The 17434-nt window shown below is 41.5% G+C and overlaps 1 protein-coding gene across 39 annotated transcripts in view; it reads left to right on the top strand.

The window, feature by feature from the left end:
- Positions 1 to 17434, top strand: part of MAP4K4 (mitogen-activated protein kinase kinase kinase kinase 4) — a 183558-nt gene that overhangs the window by 125459 nt on the left and 40665 nt on the right. For all 39 annotated transcript variants that reach the window (XM_081069214.1, XM_081069206.1, XM_081069215.1 and 36 more), the window contains exons 8-12: positions 1306 to 1360; positions 2775 to 2853; positions 6345 to 6520; positions 8808 to 8880; positions 10416 to 10626. In XM_081069214.1, coding sequence (XP_080925340.1) covers positions 1306 to 1360; positions 2775 to 2853; positions 6345 to 6520; positions 8808 to 8880; positions 10416 to 10626 — 594 coding nt within the window. The remainder of the gene's footprint in view (positions 1 to 1305; positions 1361 to 2774; positions 2854 to 6344; positions 6521 to 8807; positions 8881 to 10415; positions 10627 to 17434) is intronic.

The raw sequence follows: 17434 nt of genomic DNA, 5'->3' as shown, positions 1-17434 counted from the left end.
ATTGGGGTACACAAGTGTTTTTAGGTTATTAGAGTGACCTCTAGAGACCTGTATCAATAATGCACTTTTTTGATCCTGGTGTAAAACCCATATTTGATCATTAGACTCAGGTTGAATATGTAACAAAAACTATTTAAAAAAGAAAAAGTTCCCTTGCCTTATTTAACGAGTCAGAATGGTTAATGTACCTGTTACATGCTATTCGAAATTAAGTTCACATCTTAACACTCTCCAGTGTATTTCAGTATTTATTACAAATGCCCAATTAATGAAACTCAATTTTAGCCCAGGGAGCAGAGGAATTTTTATTTATTTAGTTTTATATGCTGAAGTATTTTAGAATACAGTATATATAGACTTTATGACTTTTCTCTCTTTAATATATCTTTTACATCTCTAACATTTGAAAACATTTTCCAACATACCCAAAACATTTTCATGTGTAAGTAAATGAAAAACAATTTTTAAATAGAGTCCATAATGAGACCCAGCTGATTTACACCTGGTTTGTCCAAACCAGTATTCAGTATTGGATAAGACATTATGTTTGGTTGTTTGGCCTTTGAGTATCTTTCAATCAAGACTATTCCCTCCCCACCCCCTTTTTTTTTTTTCATGACACTGACTCACTGAAGAGGCAATGTTCCCTCTAGATTTGTCTTACCATTTCCGAGTTGACACTTTTCCATCTTTGTAATGTCATTTAGCTTCTTTCTTTATATGATGGAGAGACTCAGTGAGTATAAGGAAAAACCTTCGCAAGATCCCAAGAGCAGAGGTGTGGTTCTCACTGCATCATACCGGGGAGCATGGAACTCCCATCATTGGTGCTGCTACAATTAGGCATTGAGTTAAGGTGGTGAACCTCTCCTTTGCATGCCAGTAGTATAGAAAACTCCATAAAAATAAGGGAGAAATTTGTGGGCCTATCCTCATATTTGTAGTCACACATACATATAATTACTTATTTAGAAAACCCTTAAACTTGAAGTAATTCCTTTTTGGGGATAGTATATAAATAAATGAATAAACGATAGTATATAAATAAACTAACGATAGTAGTCATCCATTACCTACTTTTAAAAATCTTGTTTGGATTTTAAGAAACTGGCTGGTAAACCTTTATCCATTCATTGTCCGTATTTACTGAGGGCCTACCACAAGCGAGCCATAACTCTGGGGATACAAGGTGAATAACACAGGCAAAAATGCGTGTGTATGCCATTCGTGTCAGTAACCAGCAGTGGTAAGCTTGCAGCCCCATAACTAATATGCGTCCCATAACGTACTGTTCTGTTTTTTCAGAGTGACCTTTGGTCTTGTGGCATTACAGCTATTGAGATGGCAGAAGGTGCTCCCCGTAAGTAATATAGCCCAGTTGTTACATGTAATTTAAACCTAGTTTCAAGGCTTCCCAAAGAACAGCTTCATGGATAAAGTCATGGTGGGGCGTTTAGATGAAGGAATTATCAATGCAGTGAAGTTTTAGATGTAAAAGGAACTCTTAGCATCCATTATTCCTTTCAGAGATCTCACTGAGGTCGGCAGGCTACATTATCATTTATTTAAGGTGTGTGGCCTGAAATTATGGTGACATCAGATAATAGGCAGTCATTTTTCCTTTTGCAATTTGAACTTAATATTCAGTGAAACCGGTCCTAACACATAAAATTTAAGTATTGTGTTTTGACTTTACACATAGAGGCAAAACATTTTATGTATAGAATAATGTGGGGGTTTTTGTGTTACCTACGAAATTTTGCTTCTGCCTTGGATTAAATCAGTGACAACTTTATAAAATTGATTTTTGATTAGGGACAGGGTAGAATTGCAGAGAAGAAAGGAAAAAACAGCATTTTCTGCTGGTTCCCCCTTTAAAAAAGGTATACACAAAAAACGTGTAACTGTCTGGTACATAGTTGTTGCTGAATAAATTTTTGTTGAATGAATGAAGACAAATTACCAACAACTAAGAATTCGTGTGTAATACAGAAATGACATCAGTCTTGAACACCATATGTTCCTTCATGCTTTCCTCTGAGGAACTGAGACAAGGAAGTATTGCCTGACCCTTTGTCTCAGTTTTCTTTCACGGTGGAATAGTGTTATCTTTTTCTTTGGCCCCCATTTCCCAGCTGCCTTGTGAGAGTCTTGTGAAGGTAACAAACCCGTGAAAATGCACGTTGCCTATTGTGACACAGTGTGTGTACTTGTGTACCTCACATGCCTTATTGGGCAAGTGAGAGGAATACAAGCAGGGAAAGCACAGCATTCAACATTTCCATTTTACTCATTTTACTCAGTTTTGCTGTTTCCTTGTAATAATAGCTGTAACAATGAACAGTTGACAGTTTTGGAGGGCTAACTGCCTACTGCGTTCCAGGCATTGTGTGGGGCCTTTGCAGGCAGGGTCCCATTTAATCTCACGACAGCCGTGTAGAAATAAAATTATTTCCATTGTAATCTTATAGATGGATTTGAAACTTAGGCTGGTTGACTCTTGTAAGACTTTAAATCAGTATTTATCTTTGACCGTGAAAACTTTGTAATGTCTGTTTGAAATTGTGCATTCTTGTTGCTGTTGTCCTCATATTTTGCTATGTTTACATGGGAATTCAAGGTGTGCCCCAGGGCTCATAACTAGGTAACTAGACTGCTTGACATAAAGCATATCAAGCAGACGATGGGACAGGGTATTTGGTACTATGAGTGAGCCCTAGAGATCAAGAATGAGTAATAAGTGCCATACTGACACGACCGTCTCCTCTCCCCAGCTCTCTGTGACATGCATCCAATGAGAGCACTGTTTCTCATTCCCAGAAACCCTCCTCCCCGGCTGAAGTCAAAAAAATGGTAAGCTATGTCTGGTTATTCATTGTTGTTGTTGTTCTTTTCCTTTTTAAAAATATTGTTCTTTTCTTAGTTTTACTCCGAGACACAGTTCTGACCATTCTGATTCCCAAAGAACACAAGAGCCAGTGCCCCCAAAACAGCGTTTAAAAGGTGTATTGATTTTTTTGTTTTTTTCCATGATAAATTCTCTTTGATTTATAAGATAGTGACAAGTGGCCATATGAAGCACCATAACATGAGTAAAGAAAACTCTTCCATTTTAATATGTCAACACACTTTCACGTGCAATATATTTCTTAACACTTTTGCATTAAAAAACAAAGCTGCATTGATTTATAGTTCCTCGGGTAAAATAGGCTTTTAAAATTAGTGGTGGCATTTACTGTACTTATTGCAAAGCATTGAAGTTAGATGTATCCTTTTTCATTCCCCAAGAACACATTAAAGGAAGGGTCCCTTTTCTTTTGGCTGCCGCCTTTCTTTCTCCCTTCAACTCGCATTTTATATGCTAAACAAAAATTTCTATCCACGGAGGGAAATGATGACACTCACTGACAAAAAGCTTGAAGACTTGGCAGCAGTGTGAGAGATGCTGGTTTGGTTTAGTGTTAAGATCTGTACGGAGGAGGGCAGTGCTGTATTTTTCGCCTGAGAATTTTGTCCTCTTGTTCCTTCTTGAACTGTGAGTCCTTTCCTGACCGTCTCCTTTGCACACAAGCTTCTCAAGCATGGGGGCCTTCCCTCCTTTTTCTGGTTCCTGTTTTCCTGGGCTTATCTCTCTTACAAATGCTACCTATGATGGGTTTGGCTTTTTTTTTTCCTTTCTGAAGTTATTCTCACTAGTTTTCCAATTAGTGTTGTCTCCTCTTAGGTTCTTGACTCTAATTTTGAAATAGGCAGAAGATCTCAAATTTAAGCTTTCTATTCTGGATTTGGTCTTTTCGCTGTTACTGTCTGCTCTTACTGATTGCTTCTGATGTTCTGTAGTTTTCTTTTCCCATCTATGGGTGTATTCACATACACACGTGTTTTTACTCTTGTTTCTTATTTCTCCCAGGTCCTCACTGTCCTTTCACCTCTTTTGTCTGCTGACAGGATTTTTCTTATTCTTTTTATACTGTCCAGGTAACAGGTTGTCTCCTCACCAGTTTTTGGAGTTTTTTTTTTCTTGTTTATTTTTTTAAGGCCGTACAGTTGCAGAGATTTTAGCCCCAGTGGTCTCCTGTGGGCACCCATGGGGGGGCCACCCCTGGGAGGTCCACCCCTAGGGAAACCAAATGTGTATAGTGGACATCAGCAAGGCATGAGCTATGGGGCTGGGATCACTCTTTATCTGGCTCATGCCAAACTAAGTAATACTCATTTTCCCTTTGTTTTTCTCTGTCACATTTTATTAAAGGGAGTTTGTGCTCTATCTTAAGGTGCCTCACAATTTACAAGTCTTGTCAGCTGGCTCCACTCTGATGATTCTGTGCATTACTGGCTGTTTTGGGTTAACGACTATGTGTATAATACACTTAGGTAAAGAGACAGAAGCAGTGGCGACCAATTCTTCCTGTATTCTTCACCTAAACTTCATTAGATGCATTTTCATCCATTTATATCATTGCTCTCATTTTACCCAAGTTATCTAAAGGGATGAGATGGTTACAGACATAAGAGTCCTCCTTTCTGTGTGGTTGCTGTCTTTCTGTCTACATGTGAGCTCCTACTGTTTCTGGATCAGTGGCTTTCAAAAGATGGTCGGTGACCTAACTCTCTTCCACCAGAATATGATGGTTGACTTTAAAAAATATCTGGTAGACCCTGGATCCCCAGTTAATCTGTAGACATGGTACATGAGAATGCCTTTGGAATCTTTTCATTTAGGGCTTCAGCCTCAAAGTTCCTGCTCTGGTAGGTCTGAGGTGTAACCCAGGTATTTGTATTTTTAATGCACTCCTGAAAAGATCCTTGCGGGCCGTGGGGTTTGGGAGTCTGTGTCAGAGCGTTCCAGTACAACTGTGTAGAAACCTCCATGTTTTTCATTAACCACAGAATAAAGGAATAACCTCTTTAAGTGACTTTGGGGCCCTTGTCTGAGCTGACCCCAAACCTGTTTTTCTATTCTTTTCCACTTTTCATACTAGCATCAGAAAATGAGTCATTATTCCTAACACTTGTTTACATTTGTTCCTGTTGTTCCTTTCACTCTTGACTGATGACTTCTCTCCCCCATCTTTAAAATATCAAAGGTCCTACTTTTCCTTGATATCTAACCCTCTGTAGCAGTAGTTCCTTTTCCTTCCTCTGTAAGTTTTGATGATACATCGGCTATTGTATGTCTATGTTTCCTCCACTTTATTTCCTGTGTGTATTTCTTATAGAGCCTGGCATAAACAAATGTAGATCGTTGATCCATAAATATTTGTTGAATTGAAAAAACAGTAAGGTTGAATGGAATTATAGGACAATGATTCTTAAAAGCAGTGAAGTCTTGGAAAGAATTGAACTGATTTTCTGAATCATATTTTTAAAGACTGAATAACTCATTCATTCAACAAAAATTGATTACATACCTGTTGTGGCCCGCCATGCTCAGTGTCGGGCGTTGCTGACAACAAGCAGGGAAGACAGGCCATAAGAGCCCAGCCTCTTACGTGCAGGGCGCTCCGGAAGGAAGGCTCCCCGCCTGGGGAAGGTGAGCGTCGCCCGGAAAGGCTTCGCAAAAGAGGCCTGAGCTGAGTCTCAACAGATACGATGGGTCAGAGGGTGTGGGCCCAGGGGAGGGTGGAGGTCATCCCGAGCCAGGACCGAGAAGCAGGCAGAAATCCAAGTGACCAGCTGGGCAAATGTCGGTGATGGAGTCGTTGCCCCCTTCAAGACTAGGGTTTCCACCTCTAGAGAACTGATAAATAAACCAGTTGGAGACTCTGAAATGTCACATAAGCAGGTTCAAGAGCCCAGCATGTGGTCGCTCGGCTCCTTGTCTCTGTGTGTCTCTGTCTCCCAGGTTCCAGACGTCTGTCTTTTGTCTGCCCTCATTTTTTTTTTTAATTTATTGGGGTGACAATTGTTAGTAAAATTACATAGACTTCAGGTGTACAATTCTGTATTACATCATCTATAAATCCCATTGTGTGTTCACCACCCAGAGTCAGTTCTCCTTCCATCACCATGTCTGCCCTCTTTTTAGCCAAAACGTCCCTTTACCCCCTCGCCACCTCCACCGCTGTGATTAATTGATAAATAGGCAACATTAGATTCAAAGCCAGTTCATTTAAGTTGGGCGTCCTCCATGCCCGTGGTGTGTTGTCAGTGACACGGTGTCCCTTGTAAACTGTGTGTGAGGCATGTTCCTGGTCCCCAGTGTCCCCTGTGAGGCCCGAACATTCGCAGCGTGTTCGCGATGATCCCGAGGCTCCTTTGTTTTCAGGCTCGTACATTACTGATATTTTGGAGCTCTGCTCTTGTTGGCAGAAATCCGATCATCTTTTTTCCTTCCTCTACAGGTCAAAGAAATTTTTCAGTTTTATAGAAGGGTGCCTGGTGAAGAACTACATGCAGCGGCCCTCCACAGAGCAGCTTCTGAAACATCCTTTTATCAGGGATCAGCCAAACGAACGGCAAGTTAGAATCCAGCTCAAGGACCACATAGACCGGACCAGAAAGAAGAGAGGAGAGAAAGGTATTAAACCTGCTTTATGTTCTTCTGGAAAGAAGTTCTTTTGGGGTTTTGCCACCTAGAATAGGTTGCTCCTTTCCCGACCGTGAGTCTGTGCTCATGTCGCCTGCCTCAGGCCTGCAGGGCAGCGGCGTGTCGCAGCACCGGGCCCGCCAGCCTGTCGCACGTTTGCCCTGGTCCTCGTCAGGCCACGTCTTTGCTGCTGCCCTTTCTACTTCATTGTGGAGGTTGCTTTCCGCACGTGTCATTCGGGGTTTCCTCAGCATCAGCTGTGAGCGTCCTGGCGCAGTCCTGCCCTGGGACCGCCGGGGGCCTGACTGCTGCACTCGGCTGCGATGCTGTGGGTAGGCCAGGGCCGTGCGTGGCACTGGACTCCCTTTTTCTCATCACGCACAGCACAGACGTGCCCTTAGCTCGCCAGCAAGTCCCGTTCTGTTCCCCGAGTCTTACGTGTTCCTTGTGCACCTGCCTGGCGAGGTGCTGACCAAGCTTCGTCACCAGCTTCACAAAAGCTGCCTCCGTCATGCTCTGGCTTACATTGGTCTGTCTGTTTTGTACCGTAACTTTACAGAACAGCATTTGGATAACGGGGATCTCATTAGTGACGTTTTTTTGGCAGTCTGATTTCAAGGCCAGTGAAGAAACTAAAAAGCCAAGTTCAAGGCAGTAAAAGAGTTGGTCACAGTCATCTTTGCAGGCCTGCACTGAGCTTGTCACATGTTTATTTTAGCCTGACACAACTTCAGTATTCGGAGTTACACCACCACTGATGGTCATAATGACTTTTTGCCCTCGGATACAGTCACTCATAAGAGTAATTAACGTTTTGTACATTAAGCTGTGTAGGTGGAATAAAGTGAACTAAAGTTTGCTACAAAATAAAGCCTTTTTTAGAAAAGGTGATTTGCATATTAGATCATTTTTCCAGTACTTTCTTAATAATAGCCACCAGTCATGGAACATTGCCAGGCATTTACTGAGTACTTAACCTGGAGCCTCTCATGTATTTCTCGTCACCCACATTCTGCATGTGGGAACAGTGCGGTACTTTACCTGAATTTCTCATCTTCAAGTCACAGTGACCTCTTTTTCTCTTTGCATTCATTCACCTTCCAAATGACCTCAGCCTCTTGTCAGTAATGAATAGTTCACTGCACAAAATTTGAACCATAACAGAGTACCTACTTAAAGGATTCTAAACAGTATTTTGGTTGGAATTTCCCTTGGAAACTAGCCTGTTTTGATGTTCTTTAAAATTGTATAGTTTGTCCAACATAGAAGAACTAATGGCATATGTATGGACTGATGGATTTGTAGTAGTGTGTGTGTGTGTGTGTGTGTGTGTGTGTATGGCATATATCCACAGTTGTATATAATGCAGACTGTACCACAGTCTAAGTTCTCAGTCTGGTTTTTCTTACTGGGAAACTGATTTTAAACTTTGCATCTCTGGAAAAAGTTAGAAGTGTATTTTTTTGTGTGTGTGAATAGACCTTGTTTTATAAATCTCTTCAACCTTTCTAGTTTTGATTGCTCTATGGAGTGAAATTGCTCACTCAAAGCCAAGTACTGACATGAAGTTCAGAGTCAAATAAAAGGGACGATTAGTTACTTTTGGGAAAATGGTTAAAACCTGTTGAAGTGAAAGGACGTTATTCATGTTGAAACTTTTGCTTCGTCTGGTCCAAGTAGACCAGCTTCTGTCTCCTCCTTTTGCTGTATTGTTTCATCAGTTTTTCCCTGGTTTCACCTTTATAGTTTGTGGGAACATTCAATTTTGTTTTCTGCTCTAAGTACCTATTTAATGCTTCACTTTTTGTCAGCCCAGCAGACTTTTTTCTCTTTGCTGCATTCTAATGGATCCCCAAGTGCTAAAAATAACCAAATATATTCCTTTAGTTGGGGCAGTTAAATCTCTTCCTTTGGAGTTTTGTCATCAAGATGGATTTTCGGAATTTGCTGATGTGCTTGGGCCACTTCTGTGTCAAGGGCTCTGGGGCCCCTCTCACAGCCCTGCGTCCCCTTAGCAGTGCTTCCCACAAGGGCCTGTGTCGAATGCAGCTGGATCTGCTCTTCTCTGGCCAGGAAGCCTAGCCCAGGGAATGGCCACCGTTCGCTGTGGGAATTTGGTGTCATGCTCCTCCTTCCCCCACGTTCGCCATACACGTTGTCATTGTCACAAAGAGCATGTTGTTTATTTTCTGCCATAATGCTCTTGGAGATGCTTGCCTGTACGTGCACGCATCATGATTTGTGAACTGACCATTTATCTTGTCCTTTTTTCCAACAGATGAAACTGAGTATGAGTACAGTGGGAGTGAGGAAGAAGAGGAAGAAGTGCCTGAACAGGAAGGCGAGCCAAGGTAACGAGAAAGCCACTGTGCCGCTTCCCGCAGGGTGAGGAGGGATGCCAGGGTTTCACGAGCCTGTGGAGTATGAAGGAATCTTAAATTACTGTGAACATGCCTGAATAACTTCTATTCTTGTGTTTTTTGAAAGATTCCTATAAACAGTCCCTCCACCCCCCACCCCACCCTGGATCCTCTTACCCAACGTCCTGTGGGTAAAAGTACGTGACTTCCCCTCCCCCAGTCATTTGGAAATGTGTGGGGTTGTGCTGGTCCTGGGGAAGGGGAGCTAGCTACAGGTATTTATTAGTCCAGGGGACGTGGATGGTAAGTGTGTTGTAGAGTACAAAACAGTCCCCCACACAAAGAATTGTCCTCGTCAGAGGCTATAGGGCCCCACTGGAAAACACTGCAGTCTTGCCCTAAACATTTTTGTTGGTTTGTTTTGCTCTTCCCACAACTGTGGGGGCCAGCATTTCGTTTCCTCTATTAGGCCTATTCTGTCCTGACCCGCTGTATGCTCTGTGTGTTGGTTATCTCTGGCTTCCCACCATGCAGTGCTGGAGAAGGTTGAAGAGTGGGTAGCACGAACCTCGTAGAAACTAATCCATCAGGGAGTAGAGGATTTTACAGTATTAATATGGGTCTTGCCTGGCAGCTACACGTAACTAACTGACCACAGGAGGATGGAAGGGAGTGTTGGGAGACCTGTGCGGACCCATGTGCAGAGGTGGGAGTTTGAAGAGAGCATATCGAGAGAATTTCTGGAAAAAGCTTCACGATGCCTTTTTCTTTTAACATAGACGATTTGAACTCGTTTGAGATGGAAACTTTTAGAGTAATTTGAACTTGTTTTCATGAGCAATACAATTGTTGTGGCTAGGAGCATGATCTAATGAAAGAGGCCGTTTGAGAAGATGTATTTGCCGTGTTACTCTGGGTGTTTTGGAAGTGGAGAGGTGACTCTCAGCAGGGAGACCAGCTAGGAATGAAGCGGTTTAATCTAATCAGTGGCTAATTCTTGGGACCTACTGGGCTCAGCTACTGACCTTGGAAATAAGGACAGTGGGAGGAAATACGTGACAAGACGTGGCAAACCAGGTGAAGAAGATGAAGGTAAGGTCAGTGCTGAAGATCACAGCTCTTTCTGTCCTGGCAGACCTAGAACATGATGTTGCTCTTACTGATGGGAAATAAGGTGGTCAGTGAGGGACTGACTGTGGAAGAAAGTGATTTCAACTTTTCATTTTAGTGCTTGAGTTGATGTGAGAATCCTAAGTGGAGATGTCTTGTCATGCAAACATCCCAGAGAGTTTGAAGATATTTATGAAACAGACGAAAGAAGATAAATACTATTGGATTGGAGATATAGTTATTCCCATGGGTTTATCGTCGAATCTAGGAGTGGGAGGAACTCACGGAGGGATCGAATGTGGAAAGGCCGCATGTCATGTAGGAAAGGCTGCACACCGGGCTACATGTCATTTAGGGCCGCACGTTGTCTAGGCTGGTGGGCCGAGCAGCCCTGACAGCTGCACTTCCTCTTACAGCTCCATTGTCAACGTGCCTGGTGAGTCCACCCTTCGCCGGGATTTCCTGAGACTGCAGCAGGAGAACAAGGAGCGTTCCGAGGCTCTTCGCAGACAACAGCTCCTACAGGAACAGCAGCTCCGGGAGCAGGAAGAGTATAAAAGGCAGCTGCTGGCGGAGAGACAGAAGCGGATCGAGCAACAGAAAGAGCAGAGGCGGCGGCTAGAGGAGGTAGAAAAAGGGAAATGTCCAAGTTGGTTTTCTCCGTCTTTATTTGCATTGGTGGGCGGATCCTCAGCGGAATAGTGTCTGTAGCTTCCTGAGGTCATTCCTGCCTCCCACCTCGGCTTAGCTATTCAGTAGCTTCTGAAGGAATGCCTGCGCTTTGGGACAGGCAGGGCTTTGCATTCCTTGAGGTCTCAGCAAAGTTGTTCTTGCTTGGAAAAACGCCAGGGACACAGTCAGCATCACATTGGACAGATGCTGGGCAGCAGGTCCCAAACACAGCCTCAGACCCAGCTGGGGGGCAGTTTCCATTGGGATTTAAGTTGGCTAGCTCAGGCTTGACCTGATTTCTTTCCATGCTTGGCCTCTGGGTTCAAATTTATGTGTACATATTTTTCTGAAACTCGGACTTTTTCACAGGAACTGCATTTTTCTACAAAGGCTAGGTTTTTCTCCTAACTGCCTTAACTTCAGGTACATTTAAGAGTAAGGGATGAAGAGAAGAATTATACTGGGTGTAATGCAAGTGCTCTTCTGTAATCTAGTAGTTAATGGAGGATTGGTATGTCCTGTGGTGGGGAACTACCTTTGTGCTGCCTGCTCACGTAACTCATTAATACTGTGAACCTCTGCAGTGGGCTTACCCACCACCTTTCCATTTTTAATTCACAGGAACATTATTTCCCTGTCTGCCACTTGGGGCTCCAGAGTTTTTTGATTTTCTTTTCCTGGCTGCCTTTTATTATGCATTTCACATTCCAAGTTTCTCATTCATAATAGCTTCTGTTTCCATTTAATGGACACACCTAATCGTTTCACCTTTGTCTTTCACTATAGACAAAGAACCCCAAACAGCAGTAAATCCCTGTATTGATACTATATCCTGGAATTTATTTAATGACAACACATGCTCTTACCCAAGTTATTTAAGTACATTTTGTGGGGGAAGTCTTTACTTAGTTTTTCATGTTTGCAGTCTGAATCCTGAGAACTTTAGAATTTGTCCTTCCTTTTGAGGACCAGTGCCTGTCTAACAAGGAGGCTGGAAATACAGTGGTACTTCGGTTTTAAAACGTAATCTGTTCTGGAAGACCATTTGAGTTCTGAAACTTTCGAAAACCAAGGCACGGTTTCCCAAGAGAAAGTAGTGCAAAATAGATTAATCCGTTCCAGACCTTTAAAATCAACCCCTAAAACTGCAAATTTAGCATGAATTTTACTATCTAATGATACCATAGATCCATAAAATTTATGGAATTCGTAAATCGAAATGTTCACCAACGGAGATGTTCGAAAACCGAGGTACCACTGTACTCAGCCAGGGTTTGTGGACAAAATCACAGCACACAACCTTCCTCTTTAGTGGGGATAGCATTGCTGTTTATGTGACTCTTTTGGCAGTTTATTCGCAAACTCTTTTGTTATATTTTTATGATGATTCTCAGTGCCCTTTGAATAGAACGCAGTGGGTTCCGAGGCTTGTTCAAGTTGCATGTCGACTTAGTACATGGGAATGCCTGAGTTTGGAGGCTCTGGCTATTTCTAGTTGTTTCTCTAGAACATGTGGTATTCGTTACGGACCTTTGTCACCCTGGGCTGTACTTCCCATACCACACGATAAAGGTTAGTTTGGTGGTTTATAACTTGAAGTGCCCAGGACCCAATCATCTAGAGCTGGCAACGGCTTTCAGGGCCAGTGGTCATGACATAAGTGTCCGTCATTCAGCCTCTGTACAAGATAGGGAGTGAGGATTGCTGAGCAAAGGCCAGCAGTGGCTCAAAGAGAGGGACTAAAGATTTAAAGCTGTTTTGTTTCATTAGCTACAGAGGCTAGAGAATGAGGGACGACATCTCAAAATGAGAACTTTGCACTTGACTTGTGTCGATTAGCCCTTTAATGTCAGCTTCTCAGTAGACGGTCAAACTCAAGAGTCACCTCTTGATCAGGAAACGGGGCGCTGGGTACTGAAACGGGGAATGTTTGCATGAATAGAATCCACGGGTTCGGATTCTTGGTGAGCTAGCTCCGTTTTATTAGCCTGGGTAATTAAGCACTGTCTACACTCTAGGTCTCAGAGGCTAATTTCAGATTATTTGTGCCATAAATGGTTTGTAGCCCTTGTTGGCATTAAAGGTTCACTCAGAACTGGTTGGGGAACAAAGTAGATAAAGATAGTCAGCCTCAGTCATAAGACAAATGACAGTTAAAACTGAAAGAAGATAACTTTCTACCAGCAACTGGCAAAAAAAAAAAAAAAAAAAAAAAAAAAAAAAAAAACGGTCCAAAAGTTGAGGTTGTGGGAAGCACAGCGCAGCTGTCCTTTCTTTTCAACCGCCACAAAGTGAGGCCCACTGAGGATAAGGACTTCTTTTACTACCACCCTATCTCTTTCTGAACCCTCTTTTCGGGTAAGAGGTCCTGCACCACGGGTCCTGTGTCTTTAAGAAATCTGTACATATACACTCCACTCTTCCTTCATTGCTCTTTGAAATTTACTGCTGCTGGCAGCTCTCTGCTTTGTTGTTCTCTGCTTCCTCCTCCTTGGCTCCTGTGTGAACTGGAGATCTTGCAAATATTTTTGAGTATGTCTCCCAGTTCTGCTGAAAATGACGCTCTTGTTTATGTTTTCCATTGTCTTGTTGCTTCTGGATGGTCCCAGGAGGAAAAGTGGGGGAGGCTGAGCTCATGCAGCCAAGTTCATCCTGGTAGTTTCATCCACTCCGTTCCTGTCCCTCACAGTCCTGTGACTGTGCTCCTAGTCCTCTCTTCGGGGTACAGTCAGTGCTGCTCAGCCTATTCGACGTATATTATCCAGATTCAGAACCCCACATGGTAAAGGTCTCCCTTCATCAAAAACTTGAATATTACTACATTCCCTTTCATATGTAGACACAGCACCACCGCTTAGGCTCATGTAGAACTTGGTGTTTAGCTCATTTTTTCCCCACAAAAATTGTTCACAGGCCAGCCTTTTCTCCCATTCTGTTCTTTTTTTTTACTTTTTGAGCAAAAAGGGAGAATATTTAATTGTATTACCTTTCTATCCTAATGGTTTTGTGCTCTTTTTTCATTGAATCTTCATGTGGTGCCTGATAACTCTTTCTCCCTACTCCCATGGCACCCATATATTTGATGAGCATGTTTTCTCATTCTGTGTCTGTGTTTAGCAAAAATATTAGACAAGCTGTTTTCTTTGCGAAAACCCAGTCAGTATCTAAGACAAGACTACTACCTTAGTTGGGTAGTGTTTTTGAATGTGTTACATATTTAACTAAGTTTCCTGTCTCCTAGTCAGTACTTCTTTATTTTGACATCATAGAAACTGAAATTATTGGTAAAAGCAAGATACATTTGTCTGTGGTTTGTTGTGCTACTTTCAGTAAGCTTCAAAGAAAAAAAAATGAAAGAAAGCAAACTTCTTAGGCGAAGATTTGTTTTTAGAAAGCCTGCAGTGCCATCATGACAGCACACTTTTTAAAAAAATAAACTGTGCATAAATGATATTTTTAATATAGGTAGGAGTCAAAATCAAACTTTTCATTTGAGGTTAGACTTTATCCTTTTCTTAAAAAATAAACCATAAAAGGGAAAACACCATCCCCTCTCTTCCCAGTCTTACTCTTTTGTGGAAGTGACGCCGTCCATGCCTGTGTTCTGTAGACTGTAATGCTGGCCATTAAATCCGGTCAAGAACGCCACTGAGCAGCCATGCCATTTTTAATACTTGTTTCTCCCTTTCTATTCTTGATCACTGCTGATGGGATATTCAGGATTCGCCTATCTCAGAATCTTTCTGCAGGTATTTAAAAGAATAATCTTGTTATGATCTTTCCTTTCAAAGCTTTTAGCCCTGAAGTTACCGTCATCACTTTGTGGTTTGGGGGCACCTGCTCCCATCCAGTGAGGGCATCAGCGTTACTGTGAGCCCAGCACTTTCTTTGCTTTGCTGCTGCTTCTACCCTAGGACACACGGTTACATTCGTTTCTATCATTTCTACAAATTCCAGAGTGATTAAGGTTTTAGAGAAGTGGGTGGAAGTGGAAGCAAAAGGAAAACAAGAGAAAAATAAATTTTTTAATGTGTAAAATAGTTTATATTGGCTTGTAAAGTGACTTTCACCAGAGACTAAAATTTATTATTTAATTACATTTTTAGTTATCAATGCTCCTGCACCAAAGACACTGTCAATATAATGTGCTCAGTTTTTAAAAATCTTTTAGGGTTATCAAGAAAGAAAAGTTTTCTATATTAAAGCTTACCCCTGTACAGACCATCTTATTCTACAATCAGATTTAAGCTATTTAAAGAGGCTATAGAGAAAAAAGTTTTTCCGTGTGAAATGGGATTAGTACTGAAGCTAAATTATGAGACAAGGAAAACATAGATGTTTCTAAGAAAAAAATTAGTAAGCTCTGCCGTGTGTTTGTTATATATTTCTTGGTTATGAGATCGTGGAAAGAAGGCGATAGTACATCGTGACAGCACACATGTCTCTGTCTGTCTGTCTCTCGCTCTCATTAAAAAACAGTCCATAAGTGATCTTTCTAATATATAGATAGGAGTCAAAATCAAACTTTTTGAGCAAAAGTGAAGACTGTTTACCACAGCAGTGATTCCATGCATTGGAAAGAAACAGGAACTGTGTCTTCACCCCTCCTTGTCCACACGAAGGCCCTGGGTTTGGCTGATCATTCGTATCTCCGTGTTAGCACAGCTCCAGATCTATTGTCTGCAGTGATCGCCGTCGGGTGTACAGGTGCCCCCTCTGGTCCAGGTGTCGCTTGCTGTGATGTCAGCAGCTTCCCTGTTTTACAGAGGATAGCTGTCTTGTGTTTCAGAACTCCCTAAGTTCTTGTAAATTCTTTCCGTGCCCCAGTCTAGCATTTGGTTATATTTACAGTTAAATTTTGTAAGAGTTGGTGTAATTCAGCAAATGTCATTTGTTGCTTCAAGAAGAGGAAGAATTGCCTTTGGGAAGAAGCAAATTGTTTCTCTACTAAGGCTGCATCAGAATTTGGACTTAGAATTTGGTGGCGGGCATTATGTGTGTTCAGTAACATGAGTTCAGGAGTTCCTGGAAATAACTGAGTCTGAAGAATAGGCTGGTTTATTAAAGTCAGTTAGTTGCTGCTAAAGACTTACAGTGAGTCCAGTGGGGTGTGTTTAAATAGATGTCACAATTATCACTATGACCTATTTAGAAAAGTTTTTAGAATCGTGAGATGAAAACATTGCTTTTAAATACCAAACTAGAAAGGGAACTTAAAGACAATTAAAGCATAGTTGGAAAAGTACACATTTACTCAGGCATACTTGGAAAAATTTATCTAAAAAGGAAACTTTATAACTTGAGAGATTTGGACATCACTTCATAGCATCATGCAGTTTCTTGATTTTTGTTTGATTTTGTTTTTAAAGAAAGAATGATTTAAGAAAATAATAATAACATTAGTTTGCAGATGCTTCAAGAGATTATATTATGTATATCATTCTTAGTGGGGTAAATCAGGAAACACATGCTTATTAGAATCTCCTAGGTTTTGTTAATTTGAAATCATAGGCATAAGATTAATCTGATATTACTTAGGTGGTGTGATATATATGCTTTATTTTTGACCATTTTGAGATTCTCTTGCAAAAGGCCAGTTTTTCACATTAATCATCAATTAAGATATACTTACGAAGGGCTTTCTTTAACTTTTAATTATTCCCCCTCCCCCACCACACACACACAAATTGAGGCCCTGTTCTGACTGCAGTGGTTTCTATAGTTAGTAGTTTAAATTCTTGCTCTTGGTCCAATTCACCATTGCAGATACGAGAGTATAATGTGGAAGGGGATGCAGTACCTGCCTTGTTCTTGCCTTGGCCGTTGGCCTCTCTCCCATCTAGGACCTGCCTGGTGGGCTAGTTCTGGGCCACCTACCCGTTTCCACATTGTCTCGTGAACTTTTTAAAGGGATATGATTTATCTTCCCTACTTATCTTGGTGGAGAGGGGCCATGTCTGGTTTATCTTCTTGTACTCATGCTTAATATTTCTCAAATGGATAAACCAGTCATTTGTAGTCCTAGATGTATCTCTGGAAAGAAAAGTCTTGTTCTTGAAATTTATGCTGCTTCTTACTTGGACCTTTGGGTCTGAGATCTCTAATTTCAGTTCCAGAATCACCTTAAAGTACTTTGAAGGAGCTTATCAAATATCTGAGGCATAGGCAGCGTGTTGTGTAAAGTATGCTGCACTGTGCAGACCTAACAATCATTGTTCAAGCCTTTCTGTACTTCTTAGGTGATGTGGAAAAGATGGCTTTCTGATTTGAGTGGATTCCATAGGACCTAGCGATAAGAATGGATTCTTGAGTCTTTACTCAGATGCTAAATGTTGGAGATAAAACCACAGCAGATTTTGTCTTGGATATCATGTGCTAGATATGAGGGTTAGATTTACAATTCCAAACAGTATTTATTGTGATCCTTATTGGGGTTGGGGAGGGAGGGATGAGTGAAACAAGAGTGTTGCTCTCAAGGAGCTTAAGCTCCATGGAGTATGTTGATCTAGTAACCAGGAGGGCGGTGTTTCACAGGAAACAAGAGCCTTCCTGAGGTTTTCATTCAACAATTGACATCATCTGTTTTTGCCCGTCCCTGTTTATAAGAGGTTTGCTTACTGTTACTTTATGATGTGCATTTTGAATTAAACTTATAATAATTTAAATTATTTTAATTAAATAACTACATGAGAATGTAATCATTGACTTTGGAAAACAGTTGAACAAAAACAACTTGAAGCTTACTGACTTTCATTGAGAAATC

Source organism: Rhinolophus hipposideros (genome assembly GCF_964194185.1).
Source record: "Rhinolophus hipposideros genome assembly, chromosome: 12".
Classification (NCBI taxonomy): domain Eukaryota; kingdom Metazoa; phylum Chordata; class Mammalia; order Chiroptera; family Rhinolophidae; genus Rhinolophus; species Rhinolophus hipposideros.
The sequence above is the reverse complement of the archived record's forward strand: the minus strand, read 5'-3'. Positions and strand labels throughout refer to the sequence as shown.